We start from the raw sequence: 15,183 nt of genomic DNA, 5'->3' as shown, positions 1-15,183 counted from the left end.
GCCAATCGAATATCGAAATATGTGTGCGGTCAGATTAGGATTTGTGGTCCTCGAGGCAATGCTGACAGGCGGACTGCGCGAGCCTTGGAGTGGTGGGATGAAGTGCAGGTAGTAATTCCGTTGAGTCTTGGCCTGGGAAACGAATATTTAATACCCTGATCCTCGGGAACGTGAGATGCGGCTCAATCCATTCTCCTTGTCGCAAAAATGAGACTAACAACGCCCGAGGAGCAAGATGAGATTTCTCTCAAACTTCTCGGAAGGAAGGGCAAGTTTGAAGCTTACTTCACGCTCTTCGACGAACTATCTCTCAAGGAAAGCACATTTAGTTGCAATTATATTTCCTCCTCACCTACCCATCAGCATATGCTATCAACCGCCATACTGCTCAGAAATAACATAGAAAAGACAAGACAAGAGACCATGACTCAAATATCTCACGAGAATCGGGCGATTGGACAGAATGTCGGCAACATCGTAAACAGAGCAGTACAAGCAATGGTGATGATTGACTCGGCGGCTCAAGAATGGCACCCCGCAAACTTCGTGCTTGGAGGATACCATCCCACTTCATGGCTACCACAAGAGTCATTTGTTTCGTTCATCGAAAGATCAATTCCCTGTGCCCCCGATCAACCATACAAAAGGTTTGAGGACATCATTGGTCACAAGTCAAAGCTCAAAGCTTGGAAGCTGAAAAAAAGGCTGGGGATCTGCTTTCTGCCCACAAATGACCTTTCATGCCACCTTCTTCTCAATGAGAAAGATAACACGCTCTATCTCTTCCATCAGGTGGCCTACTTGAAAGCACATTTAGAGCAGTTTCAAAGCCATGCGAGCCCTCTAGATATAACTGCGCTAGAAAGTCTAGGCCGGTATGCTCATTCAAGTTACCTATTACAAACAGGAGAATCATTCCGTAGCTAATATTGATGGCAGTGGAACTCTGCCGCCCCAGCTCCTGTTTGAGACTTTACATTCGTTGCAAGACATTCTCTTCCCTCTCACAGATCATCGGTCCGGGAAGATCCTCCGAAATCTGATTAGTAGGAACGGCTTTGACCCTGAATGTTGCGAGTACGACGGCTACAATGTCTTCCACAAGGGAGTGAGATACATGTACTGGGGAGAGCGGATTGCCAGGTTGTATGAGCTTGCGAAGAGACGGCCACCAAAAAACAAACTTGAACGTTGGTTTGACCGTAGAAGTACGGATGGTAATGCTTTCTCTATTGCTCTACTGGCTGTTGGTATCTCGATATTGGTCGGGATTGTAACGATTTTGATGAGTGGACTCCAGTCATGGATTGCATGGATGGCTTGGAAGTACCCCGCTGTAGTACAGGCGTAGGGTTGTACAGACTGTATCTTTCATTTAAACGTTGTTGCTATGACAATTTAAGTTTACTTGATCAAAAGCGACTAGAAAGGCCTTTTCAAGAAATAAAAGGCTGTATATTGTACTGCCGGCTCTTTTAACCTATAGACTATCGATGCAGTAACCGTTTTCATTCCCGTGTTGGTCTTCTTTGTGTCTGAGTGAGGCTTATCCCTGCAGTTACTTGCAGCCATATACTCGCTTCCTCGGCTAGGCCTGGCAATACCTGTAAACTAAATAACTCCAAACGCTCGCTCGCTTTCCCGAATAGATATCCTACATTTGCATGCTAGAAAAAGCCCTAAGGGCTAGAGCACTCAGAATCAGCCCTCTCATCAACCTGCTCAATCCGACCCGTCTTGACATCATAAACATATCCAGTAATCGGAACATCCAAAATCAATGGGCTCTTGCGCAAAAAGGCAACGTCATCAATAACACTCTGCCGCAAATCAGAGAACGGAAGAAACGCCATGTGGTCCACGTCTTCCTTTAGTTCTCGTCTGATCTTGGACCGGAAATCTGTGTCGGAGAAGCTCTGCATGCCGCAGCCGGTCTAGAAGCGTGGGGTGTCAGCCGGGCCGGTTACTATCTCCATGGAGGGGGGGGGGGGGGGGGGGGGGCAGCTGAAAATATGGCCTTATGATATTGCCGTGGGAATGGAAAATATCGAATAAAATGGAATGAGGCGGTCTTACATGGTGCATGACAATAATCTCACGCGTGCCCAACATCTGCTGAGAAATCAAGATTGATCGAAGTGCCTCTACAGCACGACCGCCAGCTGTAACTGTCAGCTTTGCAGGTGAGACAAGAAAATTGGAGTACGTACCATTTCGGATGACATGGGCATCGCCAAGGTCTAGACCCAGTACTTTCTCAACGTCCAATCTGCTGTCCATGCACGCTACCACTGCTACCTTTCTGGGTAAATGTTAGGCCCTCGATCCTAGGGCGCGGGTGTTAGATCACGTACCGACGGGGCGGAGATGGTAAGTGGGACTGGGTAAACTTTGCTGCATATTTGCGATTCGCAGCTTCAAAGTCAGACGTGACAGATGGATAGAGAACTGGTGAAGACACGGGTGAAGTGTCAAGTGCAGGCATCTTGGTCTTGAAGAAGGCCATTGAGGGAAGATGTGAACTGGGAATAGAAAGCTTGTTTATCAGAGAGGGTCTTGTCTGTTAAGTAAAGAATAAAGCCAAGAGCCAAGAGGATGCCAATTCTTGCGTTCCATGCACGACTTCTTATCCTCGCGTCCGCACCAACATATAAAACCCTCCGTTTCACAAGACCAATCCAGCTGGCCCGTCCGGACCGTCATCCCCAAACAGCGGCGCCCTCCGACCCCGAGATAAATCCCCGCACACACACTTTTTCTGCAGTAATATTGTCTGAGATTCTGCACATGGTGTTGACAGATCATGCCATAAAAAGAAACGTTGCCTGGCTGTCAGGTACACCCACGGACCGGATGTGAAAAAAAGGTGGCAGCCATTAAGAAGCAGGCTATTGCATGCCATGGCACCATAATGGCTCGGCGATAGCTCACTTGACCTCGATCTACGACTGAAAAAAGAAAGTCTTTCGGACTTCCAAGGAAAGAGCCACGACTAGTGAATTTGCCAAGGGTGTGTGTTTGCTGGCTATGGTGCTTGGCTTTACGAGGCGGATTGTTAGTGGTTGGGAAAATCCGGGGTAAAATGACTATGTCACCGCGTAGATCCCGGCATAACACCGTATCACTATATCTGTGATAGCCAAGACGCTTTTTCTTCGTAGTGGTGTATAAATGATACTCTGTTTCCTCTAGTTGTGTATATCCCCTCTTTCACCTTTCCTAAAAAGCCGAAGATGATGCTCTTTTCAGAGGTGACGAGCCTGCTTGAGGTTCGCTTTCAATCAGCAGAGTATCACCGCGGGACGGGCAGGCTATCGTCGGCCCGGTTCAAGTCCTGTACAGAAATCCCGGCGGTCTAGATGCACATGCTGTACTTGGCTGTTATAAAATCTCGCAGCTAGGCGTTGAAGATTCGAGAATGATTGTGGCAGGGGACTTGAGCTGCACCCCGCGTATTAGCGTCACCGTTGTGAGCTGGTGTAGCCAAGGAATCTTACGGGATGATTATGCAAGCCATAGACAAGTATAGCCTGCTCCATCTCACCACTCTTCCTCAAGATCCATGTCGTAAATTTCATCTGGGGGTTGAGAGGCTTGCAAGTGACAACGCTATTGGTTTCGTTGCTAGCACGACGAATATTTCACCCCGAAAAGGCATGTCGACAGCAAGCACCGCCGTTAGATAACAGCTAACTCGCGGAGGGTATGATTTGTACCACCATAAAGGCGCAGCAAGCTGAGTCCGACGGGTTCCGAGCCCGTACAGTGGTCAGATATCAAATCTAAGCCGCTCGGACCAAGATGCTCGACGTGTCGGACTGTCGATTAAGCATCCGGCTTTTACCAGGGTCGTCTCAGATCACCCGATCCACCATCTTATTCCCCCCCATTCAGGCAGGTCATCAAAGATTTGAGAATGACAGCTCTATAATGTGGGTTGTTAAATACCGCTTATCGAACCACCCCTGCTTCCTATCAAACAAGCTTTTGATGTTGGGGTAACTTAGACTCGAGTTATTCCATACAGCTGTAAAGCCGATATCACATTTAGTCCAAATATTTCAATGTGCAGAGTACGAAAATGATTAAAGTCTGTTGGCCTTCTAGCTATCTACGTCTAGATACCGTAGTGAATAAACGGAACCCAGGCCGGTGATGGCTCGATCTTGTGTCGCAGGAGGATAGCCAAGGAAGCCTCTTTGGACTATCTCTGACCCCTGGTCTCGACCCTGGACATGATTCTCTTGCTTACCCGCGCACTTCCAGATGCTTTTGTCGCTACTCTCCTCCACCTTGTCCCCAAAGATCTCGACATGCCTTTAGCATTTGCTCTACTCCGAACTCGTCTTCTTTCCCATCTAACTCCATGAACCAGAGGCTCTCTGATGGCAAAATTGTTGAGAGCATCATCATTTACACCTCTACTATGCCCTTCTTGATCCACCTTCTCCAGCCACTTATCTCTCAGTTGACGGCTCGCCTCATGAAGCCCCCAAGCTACAGAATGATCTGACATCCGGCCATCCTTGATTCCTTCATACACTACCTTGGCTATGTCAACGCAAACCTTGTCGTTGACCTCCCACAGAGTACCTATAATATGTTGGAAGCCAGCAAGTTGAAAATCACTGATCAGATGAACGCTCTCATCCATGAATTGCTCCTGTTGAATACGTCCAGTTCCACAAGCTGATAGATACGCTAGAAAAGGTGGCTGATCCTTTAAATTCAAGTCCAGTAGATCACCGACCCGCAGCGGATTAGTCACGACAACTTCGAGACACAGATAGCTCCTCAGCGGGTCTTGGGGGTCAATATGTCCATGGCCTGCAAAATGGAAGAACTTGCACTGGTGAAGTTAGTCGATAAGTGCGACTTTTCGTCGCTCAGGCTCAACAACCTCTAGTCCGATCGACGAACAAACACCTTTGACGGTTTCCAATTCCTGGTTGGCAAACGCCAAACGGGAGAGTATTGGTGTAGTCTCCATAGCATCAAGTACTGCTTTGTTTGTTCCTCGCGTTGGTGTTCGTCGTCTTCGAGCTTGTATCATAGCCTTGACCGACGAAGCATGGGTACGATGAAATAGTCCTATCAAGTGCCGTCTTCTTTGTTCTCTTCCTATAATAACCAGCTAAAATCCACCAATGTTGTATCATCACCCTGCCTAAACGACAGCCTGCTTATGCTGTGACACCGTCGAGGCCAATCACAGATTCTTGAGAGGTTTGTCATTTCAGTTGTCAGATTTCTGCCTAAATGTCTAAGACTTGCAAGAGATGAATTTAAAAACAGGGCATTGCGCTCCCAACTGCACTGAGAGTAGGTGCGAATGTAGCTTTAAATCGCCTTGTGCTGTAGCAATTGGTCAGACATCTTGGTATAATGTCTAAGTTGTGAGCTAGAAGTGTTATTTGCCGCTGAGACCTGTGGCTGAGAGCTTAATCCGGCCGAGAGAAGATAGTAGCTTTAAATCACAGAGTGATACTGAGGCTTTCCATGTTTTCTGGCATAATCATGAAACTGAAAACGCAACTCGATATTTGAACCAGCGCTCACAAAGTCTTGGGAAATTCAGTCCCAATGGGTCCTTCAGACTCAACACCTACACAATGGGCCACCCTTATTGGAGTTGACGTCTCAGTAAATATAACACGTCTGACGGCCACGAAATCGAAAGACAGTCCTCTGAAGTCGGCTGAAAGCGCTGATCAATTAATAACACTCAAAAATGTGGTATCAGCTTTAAAACATGGCTCTCAAGACTTCCAAACCAAACGACCACATGTACATCCATTATTCTAGTCATGGCTCGTGTCGGGCGATGGATGGTGCAGTCGCGCTCGAACTTGTCAACCCTCTGGCCCTTGTGAACGAGTACTTGTACGGAACCAGACACGGCGCAAAGGTCTCTGACAAGATACTTCATCAGCATCTTCGAGCACAATTTCCCTGCCGGCTTCCAGACCAGACTCCAATGCTATATGATCATCGTAGATTTGCGTTATTTGGAGACTTTGTGGATAATACTAGCCACACCAGTATCTCCACGGTGTCTATGCATCGCAGCATGGAAGATGGCTGCCTTATTCTCCATGCTGGACAAGCTGATGGAGTTCACAGGAATGACGAATATGCTTTGACGCCTTTTGACCGAAGCACAAACCTGAATCATAGAGCTTCGATCCGCTGTAGAGTCTACGAAGTCGAATGCTTATCATCCAAGATAGAGACTCTCGACCAGAAAAACGAAGCTGGCATTGTAAGAGGTTCAACGTGGGAGGCCATTCTCTTAGCATCGTTATCACGCCGAAAGATCCAGATTTGTCTTGACCTAGAAAAGAGTGTCTGTGCGGCTCTTGTTCAAGCAGAATCAGCAACTAGTTACCTTAAGTTATGCCACAAATCCTCGACCGACAGTAAAATAGCACCATTGGCATATGTCGTCAAGAAAACACTAAAAGACTGTGAGATCTCTGATCTCACAGCTGAACAGACCTATGTTGTGGCCAAGGTCCTATACGATCCCAAAGAAAATACTGGAGCTCTTTTTGATGTCTTGGATCACATATCAGGTACAAGTTCTTTGAGGGCATCGAGAACCGGCTGTCAAGTTCTGTCCTGGAAAGATCATTCTCTTTACAATGCTCAGAACGTCTCTAAGTCCCGACAAGTATTTTCACATCAAACATGGGTAAACTCTGAGCATAACGATGAATAATCTCCCTAGTATACCCTTATACTTAGGCGTATACTTTTTTATTGAATTCTGGGAGATTCGTAACTGATGTCTGAGAGTGGGGAGCATGCATATCTCATGATAAGGCCAAATGGTTACAAAGACTCAGGAACTCATGAAGTCCCTTTCACGATGACAGTAGAAGCCCAAGGATTATCAGGGACCGAAGATATAGTCAAATTATTTATTACTAGCCGACCATTCATGTTTCTGGGAATGATTTTTCCAAAGCTTGAGCACAGAAGAAACCGGGAGGCGACGGAGCCCTTGGATTGTTTGCTGCAGGGACTAAATAGCGATCTTCCAGGCGACAGAGGCGATGAAAAGTATGAATGGACCACGTGAAACTATCTGATTCATACATATATGTAGAGCTTTGCGCGCGTTTAGGCAAAAGGACCATACAGCTCAAGCTTATCTTCCAGATACGACTGGCCACCATTTGCAGTGACGCCATTATCATCGCATAAAACGTATTTCCCGCCGTCGACAAGTTCTACCTTGTAGGGCCCTGTCTTTCCTCCAGCATTGACGAGATAGACCTTATCTCCGGGTAAGTACTTGTAGTTGACACCGTATGCGTAAATCCCTGATCCCGTAGAGAGAAAAAAAGTGGTGTCATTTGTACTTTCATGTGTTAGCTGATATCCGTAACAATTTCAGAGATGAGACATACGGCTCGTTGTTAGTGCTCATTTTCAACTCCAGAATGGCATGTAGTGATGTTGCGAAGTTTGTAAAAGTCATGAAAATTGCAAGACAATTGCAGATCAGGCGGGACCTTTATACCAATGATTGACACACACATCTTAGAAGTGAGGCGGTGAACACCTTGCGTATGCGGGCTGACACCTAGTGCTGCATGTTGCTGCACTCAGGTAACTGAGGGTGTGGTCAGGCATCAACTAGCCGCTATAAATGCAATTCCAGAAACATTGATAAGATATATCAATACGTTACGCCATAAACTCATGTCTCTGGAATACTGATATAAAATGACCAATGATATCGAACGAGGCTACTCTGAGACGACAGTCAGGCCGACATTTGCCTTGTCGGTTCTGACATGGGCTTCTTCTTGGCGGGTTCTAGGAGCTTTCAGCCTGAAATCTCAGCGCTATGAAGCATCGGGCTTGGGGATCCATACCGAAAGAGTTACAAGTAAGTTGTTATCATAGCTTGATACATATTTGCTTCATTGGGGAGTGACGTCTGACTGCCATTACTGTAGTCGAAGAACGTCGAAAAGGATACCCCCGATTCTCAGCTTTGATGGCCGGACATAGCTCATTTCAGATATACAGACGCTTCTCAGATCTTCGAACGCGTCTCTTGCTTCTCGCTCAAGATGAGATAGCTGAGCTTGAAGAACAATTAAACCACATAGACAAGACAGAAAAGAGTCCTCTGTTCTTGGCATCTCGCCGTGACGACAGAAACTCAGACCGATCTGTGGTCACCACCAAACTACGTTCTGCTCTTTCAGCCTACGGTACGAGTTTCGCTCAATCGCTGCAGGAATCAACTAGCTAATTTTGCCGAAGACCAGCTTCTGGATGGAACTCAGCGGTCCCTGAAATATGAGTCACCTCATGAGAAGTACGTTTCCAGTCTTCAACGGTGGCTATCCGGGAATAGCTGTATTGCCAGAGTTGAAACAAGGTTCCTCAAGAACAGTGACGATTTACTATCTTTATGCCCCAGAGAAGACGGTATCGTAGCATGGCTAGAAAGGAATATCTGCGATAAGGTTGTCCGTCATTTTAGCAACGTAAGCAGAATCAGATTCCTGCGCTGAACTCTCCAAGCTAATAAGACTTAGAAGTCTGAGAATGTTTCCAGCGATCCTCATGTTCAGATATTCTCTCGTTCCTCGACGATGAGAGTCGCTCGGGCGATCTTGAGCCCACTTATTGTGTTTTTACTACTGGCGCCAGTTGTGATTTGCAACATGATTGATAGTCAATCAGCTAGATTGGCCATCATGATAATATCAACGGCTGGATTTGTCTGTTGCATGTCTCTGTTGACGAATGCCAAAACGGTTGAGTTGGCTGTAGCTGGAGCAACGTGAGTCTCTTGCCCCTGGGCATGAGGAATTACTAACTTCAGAGGCAGTTACACAACTGTTATGATAGTTTTTGTTAGTAACACTGACTAAGATTAACAGTTAGATGTGGACTTTGCCTTCAATCAGGATACATAATTTTCAATATCCCCAAAAGGCATATTCTCGAACTAGCCTATCAAATATAATAGTTGAACAGCCAACTACACAATTTCACCTTCAACTCAGAGTGAATTATCGTAGCCTGGGTCGAAATAAGGAGCATTAATATCGTGGGCTTATAAATAGAGAGACAAACATTTATACATAACACGAGTCGAAGCAAAGTATAGAAAAACATGCCCAGCACCATGTGACAACTCAAAGCCCATCTAATTCAAGAACAGTGAATGTCCCAGAACCTGCACTTGCTTCTGTCTTCTCTCCTGTTTTTCCGCTTCACCGCCCACCACCCCCGACGCGAACGCACTGGTACAACATGAGGCGAAAACAGGTCCTCCAACAGGGGCGAAAGGAGGAAATGTGACTGCTGCAATCCAAGAAGCCATAGCGCCAACCAAAGAACCCACAAAGGTTACGTAGGCGGCTTTCCTCAATGTACTACCTACTAAAGTCAATGTACCAATGAATTTGAGCTGTGGGCTCAGAAAATCTGGGCACTCCTCGAGACTTAACCAAACAAGATCCGTGCCACGATGTCGGCTTCCGGTAATAGTGAGCGGAAATAGCTCTGTAGCGAAGACGATAGGCGTGTCCATCACAATTGGATAGTAAGTCGGAATAATGAGATGGAAGACGATATTACTGTTGGCCTCAGTAGTTACGAGTAGTGCTTGTCTGTCCGCTCTCATTCTGACACAAATCGTGGCTAGGTCGTGATGATAGCCACCGAAGTTGGGACCCAGAGGATCAGCTGCCTGTCTTCCTTCGAAGTCTGGATACCAAGCGGTATCGGGGTTCCAGACATAGAAGAAGTGACTCTCTCCGTTTGTACGCCCCATCACCGAGGCCATTTCGTTCCGGACAAACCGGTGTACATATGTCCCGAAGCCATCATCAGCCCAGCCTTGAACTCTGGCTATGTTTGAAATTGCGAGCTCGTCTTTGATCCCATCGAGACTTGCGCCAATTCTTTTGATAGATTGCCCAACATCCAGGAGGATAAGAGGCACAGCACCAACAGCCGCGGCTTGGAAGTATGCAACAAATTGCGGGGTGGAGTTGAATGCGTTGGTGACGAGTCGAATCTCTTTTTGTTCGATAAGCTCAAGGACCTTGGGTATGGCTTTCTCCATTTCCTTGTACGTCATCTCCTTCTGCGCCGCTGCCTTTCCTTCTTTGAGCTCAGTTGAGATGGCAACCAAGCTTGAAATAGCTGGCAGCCCATGCGTCAAAAGTAGTCCTGCGATCTGTCCGGCGCTGATTGTGCTGATTACATCCATTCTGACGGTGTGGTTCAGAAATCAGATAGACTATTGCAGTATGATGCCGAGGACCGCAAATGTCGCCTTTTTTAATGGCTTTGACTTGGTGAGTTCAAATCAGTTGCCTTGCTCAACATTAAATAGAAGCGATTAAAAAATGCCTTGCCGGTTGCCTCCTTTTCTTATGGCGCCCGGCGGACGGCGCGAAAAGGGTTGTAAGCGCCAGCCTTGCGAAAATTGGCCTTCAGGTTGCAGTTGAATCAGGCCCTTCAATAGCCTTTATCATTTTTATTATGCCTGTTATCCGTCGGTTTTGTGGAAGATGATGGCTGTTGGCCATTCTATGGGCCAACACTGGGCCTACGTGTTGTGTCTGGCCATAACTCGGCCCCAGAAACAGGCTTCAGGCTCACAGGGCAGACTGCTTCCCACAGGAAAAGAACACTGGCAAAACTTGAATAAATACCAGGCTTCCAACAGTGATTGAATGTCCCCTACAAGCTGGCCGGTGAGGCTGAAAACAAAAGCCGGCTGACCAATATATTGCAGTAATGTATCCACCAACGAATCCTGATACTACACTACGTAGTGGAGGCCTACAAAGACTGGATTTGCAAGTGTAAAAACACCGTTGGGATTGCAGTGAGACTTAGTGGTGCCTTCCAGTCACCAGCAAGTGATCTGTATGGCCCAGAGCAGAAAACAGGCAAACCTCATTCATTTTACCCTCGCAAATCTCGAGAGCACCATATTATTTTTTGTTACTGATTTCTGCGCGCAAATTTCATATTGGCTATCGAGGCTATCCATATCTAGGTAGACCCTGTTGCACGCCGGCTTGTTGTCCTTGATTCCAGCCTTGTTTCTGCCGTAACGTTTCGCTGTGCCAGTAATCATGAACAGCTTGGTTCTTATCCCCCATCCTGGGCCATATTGACTCTGGTAACACTGCTCCCGATGGTGGCTGGTGTCCTTCTAGTGGTGCACTCTTGTCTGTCATTCTGTTCTGAGATCTCTCAGCAGCTCGCTTTCGCTTAGATTTTCGTCGTCGGTCACATAGAATGATGCTCATGATGAGAAGCAATACACCAGCTAAACAATTAGTCATGAGCGTATATATGAGAGGACTGTCTTACCTAGCACACCAAGAGCAATGATAATCTCAAGTGCTCCAAAGATCTTGGTTCCAGGCTGACCAGGCGAGCCATTATCTGAGTTGCTTTCTTGTGTAACTGTAACAACAGGTGAATCTGCAGTTGCCGTACTCTCTGACTGGGCAGTTGGCTTGGGTACAATGGTTGTGAATATCGTGGTCTGTTCGACGGCGGAAATGATTCGCGAGAGCTGTAGATCCAAGGCCGCATCTTCCATATTCATTGAAGCCATTCGATATATCGGATAAGACGGGAAACTGAGATGTTTTGCGAGACTTTTTTGATCGAAGTGAATGCTACCAGAGCTGAACTGTCTGAATTAAAATTAAAGAATTAATAAAAAAGACCGTAAGAATGGAATTATTCGAAATGAAAGTCGTGTCGCTTCGTGATACCAGATCAACGTGCGCGGGAAAGGAAAAGGGACCAAAAAGAGCGAGGGTCTCGCAGATATGGAGTTATATTCTCCCCGTATAGTTTCTGTTAATAAACACAGCCATAATGGCAGGTTGAGGCGAAACCGGGTGGTGCCTGAGGTGGCATTGTGAGACGGGAGATCAAACACGCCCAACCCCTGGTCACAGGCGGTTTCAGTGGGATTTTGGTAGAGCACCAAGCCGGCTGTCCTCTCTTCCGGCGGCTGCCTCTGTACAGCTGACGCCCTGGTTTCAGAAATGTCAGCTTGGCTGGACTGTTTTTTACGAGCGCCTAAACATGAAAGTCTCTTATTCCTCACCGCATACGATGGTGCTGAGATCTGAGGTGTCGATTGAAACCCCGCCATGGCTTGTGCTTGACAGCGGTTATCGGTTGCTCGGAACGCACTGTTTCCATGGTCAATTGATGGGCGGTGCAGGTGTCAACCGCGTCAGCTGTTTCATTTCCATCTTTATTTCTTGCCGCTATTGGAAGAGAATTGGATGCTCAGATCGGGTAGAGTAGTACGCGACTTTTGTGTGAGGGACTGTAAACAGAGCCAAGACGGTCGTGTTTCTGCTTGAGGCGGGGCATCAACTTGGCAGAGATCCAGCCCTGTGAACCTCGGATGAGGAGTCTTGGAGCTGTTGCCGCAGCATTGTGCCGAAATAGTGCTGAGTATCCGTTGAGATTGCGTATACTGAATTTGAACGAGTTTGAAACACGTGGGTCTCAAGGACAATTGAACTATGGGAGTATGCCATCTTTGGATTCACATCACAACGTGCTACACCAGAGAGAGGAACTCGTGAATGTACAAATCTCCTAATTCTGACACTGAAGAGTGCGATAAAATGATAGCGCAGTATCAGTCATCTATAGGTTTAGGTTCTATAAAATCTTGAATTATATTCTAGAACGCGTCCAATTCATGGTCTTCATCAATCTAATTGTCGCCATAGGGTAACTCCAATCATCACGAACCCACATTGACCACCAAACGCTCTTTGCGCTCTAGCTCATTGACAGCAACAGGGTATTGAAAGATATCGGCACTTTCGGAGGCCGATGACGAAACCCATCATCTTGACTAAGTTTAAATTAAAGAACTGTCATTGGATCCCGGGTAAGTTTTCGAGAATATCCCCATCTTCAATCAACTACCGATCCAGACAAGCCGAACGAGATGCGGGGGCGAGCGGAGGTTTAGCTAGCCCAGAATGCGGAAGTTTGGAGATGCGCTGACTTCATTCTTCCGTCCTCGTGGTGACTCAATTGCTCAAATACTGCTCTGCGGCTCGACTTGATCGAACGAGTGTCGCGCTGTCTTTAAAACACTTGCGCTTCTTGAGCTATCAAAGGTGAGCTTGCGCGACAGTAGAGAATGACCATCGCTAACCATCTGCAGCATCGCAATCGTCGTCATGGCTGTCGTCGACATCCTCTTCACCTGGTGGTCAATCCCCATCGCCACAGGTGTCCTCATTGCGACGTATCTCTACTCATACTTTGTGACCTACGGCCATCTGAGAGATATACCAGCGCCTTTCCCGGCGCAGTTCACAAACCTGTGGCTTCTCTACGTGTGCAGGCGTGGTGAACGATATCGCGTCGTGGATGAGATTCACAAGAGATTAGGTCCTGTCGTACGAATCCAGCCTAACCACACCTCCATCGCGGATCCCGATGCAATCGCCACCATTTACGGCCACGGAAATGGCTTCTTGAAGTCGTGAGTATCCCGCAGCTTCAGGTCTTCTCAGAACTAATGAGCGGTAGTGATTTCTACGATGCATTTGTCTCAATCCGACGAGGTCTCTTCAATACACGCGATCGCGCTGAACACACACGAAAGCGCAAGCTCATCTCTCACGTCTTCTCCGCCAAGTCAATCAGCCAATTTGAGCCGTACATTCACGCCAACCTTGAGCTCTTCGTGAAACAGCTCGACAAACTTGTCGCATCAGGCCAGACTACCGATAAGAACGGAAAGCGACAAGCGCTTATGGATTGTCTCCCGTGGTTCAACTACCTCGCATTCGATGTCATCGGCGATCTCGCGTTCGGTGTACCCTTCGGCATGCTCGCAAATGGCGCCGACGTAGCCGAAGTTCGAGCAACGCCTGACAGCGCGCCTATTTATGCTTCCGCGATTGAGATTCTGAATAGAAGAGGTGAAGTCAGCGCGACGTTGGGCTGCTGGCCGCAATTGAAGCCGTATGCGCAATGGTTGCCCGACCCGTTTTTCAGCAACGGCCTCAACGCAGTCAAGAACCTCGCCGGAATTGCGATCGCGCGCGTCAAGGCTAGATTGGATCACCCGCCATCCGTTGAGCGAAAGGATCTTCTCGCGCGACTCATGGAAGGCAGAGATGAGAAGGGTGAGCCGTTGGGTCGCGAGGAATTGACGGCCGAAGCTTTGACGCAGCTCATCGCCGGCAGTGACACCACGTCTAATTCATCATGCGCTTTACTATATCACGTCACACGAACTCCAGGCGTGCTCGAGAAACTACAGACCGAGCTCGATAATGCGATCCCCGCTGACGTCTCGGTCCCTACGTACGACATGGTTCGCGACCTAAACTACCTCAACAACGTCATCAGTGAAACCCTCCGATACCATTCAACATCCGGCATCGGCCTCCCGCGCCAAATCCCCGACAACTCGCCCGGCGTCACGATCAAAGGCCATTATTTCCCGCCCGGCAGCGTGCTCAGCGTGCCGACGTACACGCTGCATCACTCGAAGGAGATCTGGGGCCCCGACGCAGACGACTTTAAGCCGGAGCGCTGGGATAGTCTGAATGACCTGCAAAAGACTGCGTTTAATCCGTTCAGTCATGGGCCGAGGGCGTGCGTGGGTAGGAATGTCGCGGAGATGGAGATGAAGTTGATCGCGGCGACGTGGGCGAGGAGATACACTCCGGAGTTGAAGCAGGAGGTCATGGAAACACGTGAAGGGTTCCTGAGGAAGCCATTGGGGTTGGATATCGCTTTGAAGATGAGGTAGATTGGCTGTTGCTCGCTGTGGAGACTGGACGCTTGTAATGATCTTGACTGAATGCCAATTGTATTTTCACCCATTTGCGTACATCGCAGACTTTATGACCGTGGTGCCTGAGGTTCCTAATTGCACCTCCGTGAATCACTTGGCTCATTCATGAAAAGTGGAGACCGCTTGGTTTGCCTGATAACTCTCATTCTCATTCTGTGATGCTCAAATGCAACCATCACCGACATCATCACCACAGCATCAACATCATCATGGATCCCAACATCCCTCCACCTCCCAAGATTGACCGACTTCTCGCCCTCCTGGAACGGTACCTGACTCCCAAGGGATCAGGCCTTCCAGGAGTAGAGAGATGGAGCAGAAGC

The 15,183-nt window shown here is 47.8% G+C and overlaps 8 protein-coding genes across 8 annotated transcripts; 4 read left to right on the top strand and 4 right to left on the bottom strand.

Annotated features, from left to right (window-relative positions):
- Positions 1-207: 207 nt before the first annotated feature.
- Positions 208-1,351, top strand: FMAN_07130 (uncharacterized protein; the record flags this gene model as incomplete). The annotated part of the gene is made up of 2 exons (XM_041830716.1): positions 208-875; positions 940-1,351. The coding sequence occupies 2 exons, from the start codon at positions 208-210 to the stop codon at positions 1,349-1,351; spliced, it is 1,080 nt and encodes a 359-aa protein (XP_041681352.1).
- Positions 1,352-1,679: 328 nt separating this feature from the next.
- On the bottom strand, positions 1,680-2,485 carry FMAN_07129 (uncharacterized protein; the record flags this gene model as incomplete). Its single annotated transcript, XM_041830715.1, has 4 exons — positions 1,680-1,934; positions 2,077-2,162; positions 2,211-2,302; positions 2,355-2,485. 4 exons carry the CDS (start codon positions 2,483-2,485, stop codon positions 1,680-1,682), a joined length of 564 nt encoding a protein of 187 aa, XP_041681351.1.
- Positions 2,486-5,752: 3,267 nt separating this feature from the next.
- FMAN_07128 (uncharacterized protein) lies at positions 5,753-6,721 on the top strand (the record flags this gene model as incomplete). Its single annotated transcript, XM_041830714.1, has 1 exon — positions 5,753-6,721. One exon carries the CDS (start codon positions 5,753-5,755, stop codon positions 6,719-6,721), a length of 969 nt encoding a protein of 322 aa, XP_041681350.1.
- Positions 6,722-7,125: 404 nt separating this feature from the next.
- FMAN_07127 (uncharacterized protein) lies at positions 7,126-7,435 on the bottom strand (the record flags this gene model as incomplete). Its single annotated transcript, XM_041830713.1, has 2 exons — positions 7,126-7,366; positions 7,416-7,435. The coding sequence occupies 2 exons, from the start codon at positions 7,433-7,435 to the stop codon at positions 7,126-7,128; spliced, it is 261 nt and encodes an 86-aa protein (XP_041681349.1).
- A 299-nt stretch (positions 7,436-7,734) lies between these two features.
- FMAN_07126 (uncharacterized protein) lies at positions 7,735-8,913 on the top strand (the record flags this gene model as incomplete). Its single annotated transcript, XM_041830712.1, has 5 exons — positions 7,735-7,900; positions 7,971-8,231; positions 8,284-8,510; positions 8,565-8,809; positions 8,910-8,913. The coding sequence occupies 5 exons, from the start codon at positions 7,735-7,737 to the stop codon at positions 8,911-8,913; spliced, it is 903 nt and encodes a 300-aa protein (XP_041681348.1).
- Positions 8,914-9,178: 265 nt separating this feature from the next.
- On the bottom strand, positions 9,179-10,249 carry FMAN_07125 (uncharacterized protein; the record flags this gene model as incomplete). The annotated part of the gene is made up of 1 exon (XM_041830711.1): positions 9,179-10,249. The coding sequence occupies one exon, from the start codon at positions 10,247-10,249 to the stop codon at positions 9,179-9,181; it is 1,071 nt and encodes a 356-aa protein (XP_041681347.1).
- Positions 10,250-11,033: 784 nt separating this feature from the next.
- FMAN_07124 (uncharacterized protein) lies at positions 11,034-11,602 on the bottom strand (the record flags this gene model as incomplete). Its single annotated transcript, XM_041830710.1, has 2 exons — positions 11,034-11,323; positions 11,368-11,602. 2 exons carry the CDS (start codon positions 11,600-11,602, stop codon positions 11,034-11,036), a joined length of 525 nt encoding a protein of 174 aa, XP_041681346.1.
- A 1,624-nt stretch (positions 11,603-13,226) lies between these two features.
- On the top strand, positions 13,227-14,815 carry FMAN_07123 (putative benzoate 4-monooxygenase cytochrome P450; the record flags this gene model as incomplete). Its single annotated transcript, XM_041830709.1, has 2 exons — positions 13,227-13,534; positions 13,582-14,815. 2 exons carry the CDS (start codon positions 13,227-13,229, stop codon positions 14,813-14,815), a joined length of 1,542 nt encoding a protein of 513 aa, XP_041681345.1.
- Positions 14,816-15,183: the final 368 nt, after the last annotated feature.

Source organism: Fusarium mangiferae, assembly GCF_900044065.1.
Source record: "Fusarium mangiferae strain MRC7560 genome assembly, contig: FMAN_scaffold005, whole genome shotgun sequence".
Lineage (NCBI taxonomy): Eukaryota > Fungi > Ascomycota > Sordariomycetes > Hypocreales > Nectriaceae > Fusarium > Fusarium mangiferae.
The sequence above is the reverse complement of the archived record's forward strand: the minus strand, read 5'-3'. Positions and strand labels throughout refer to the sequence as shown.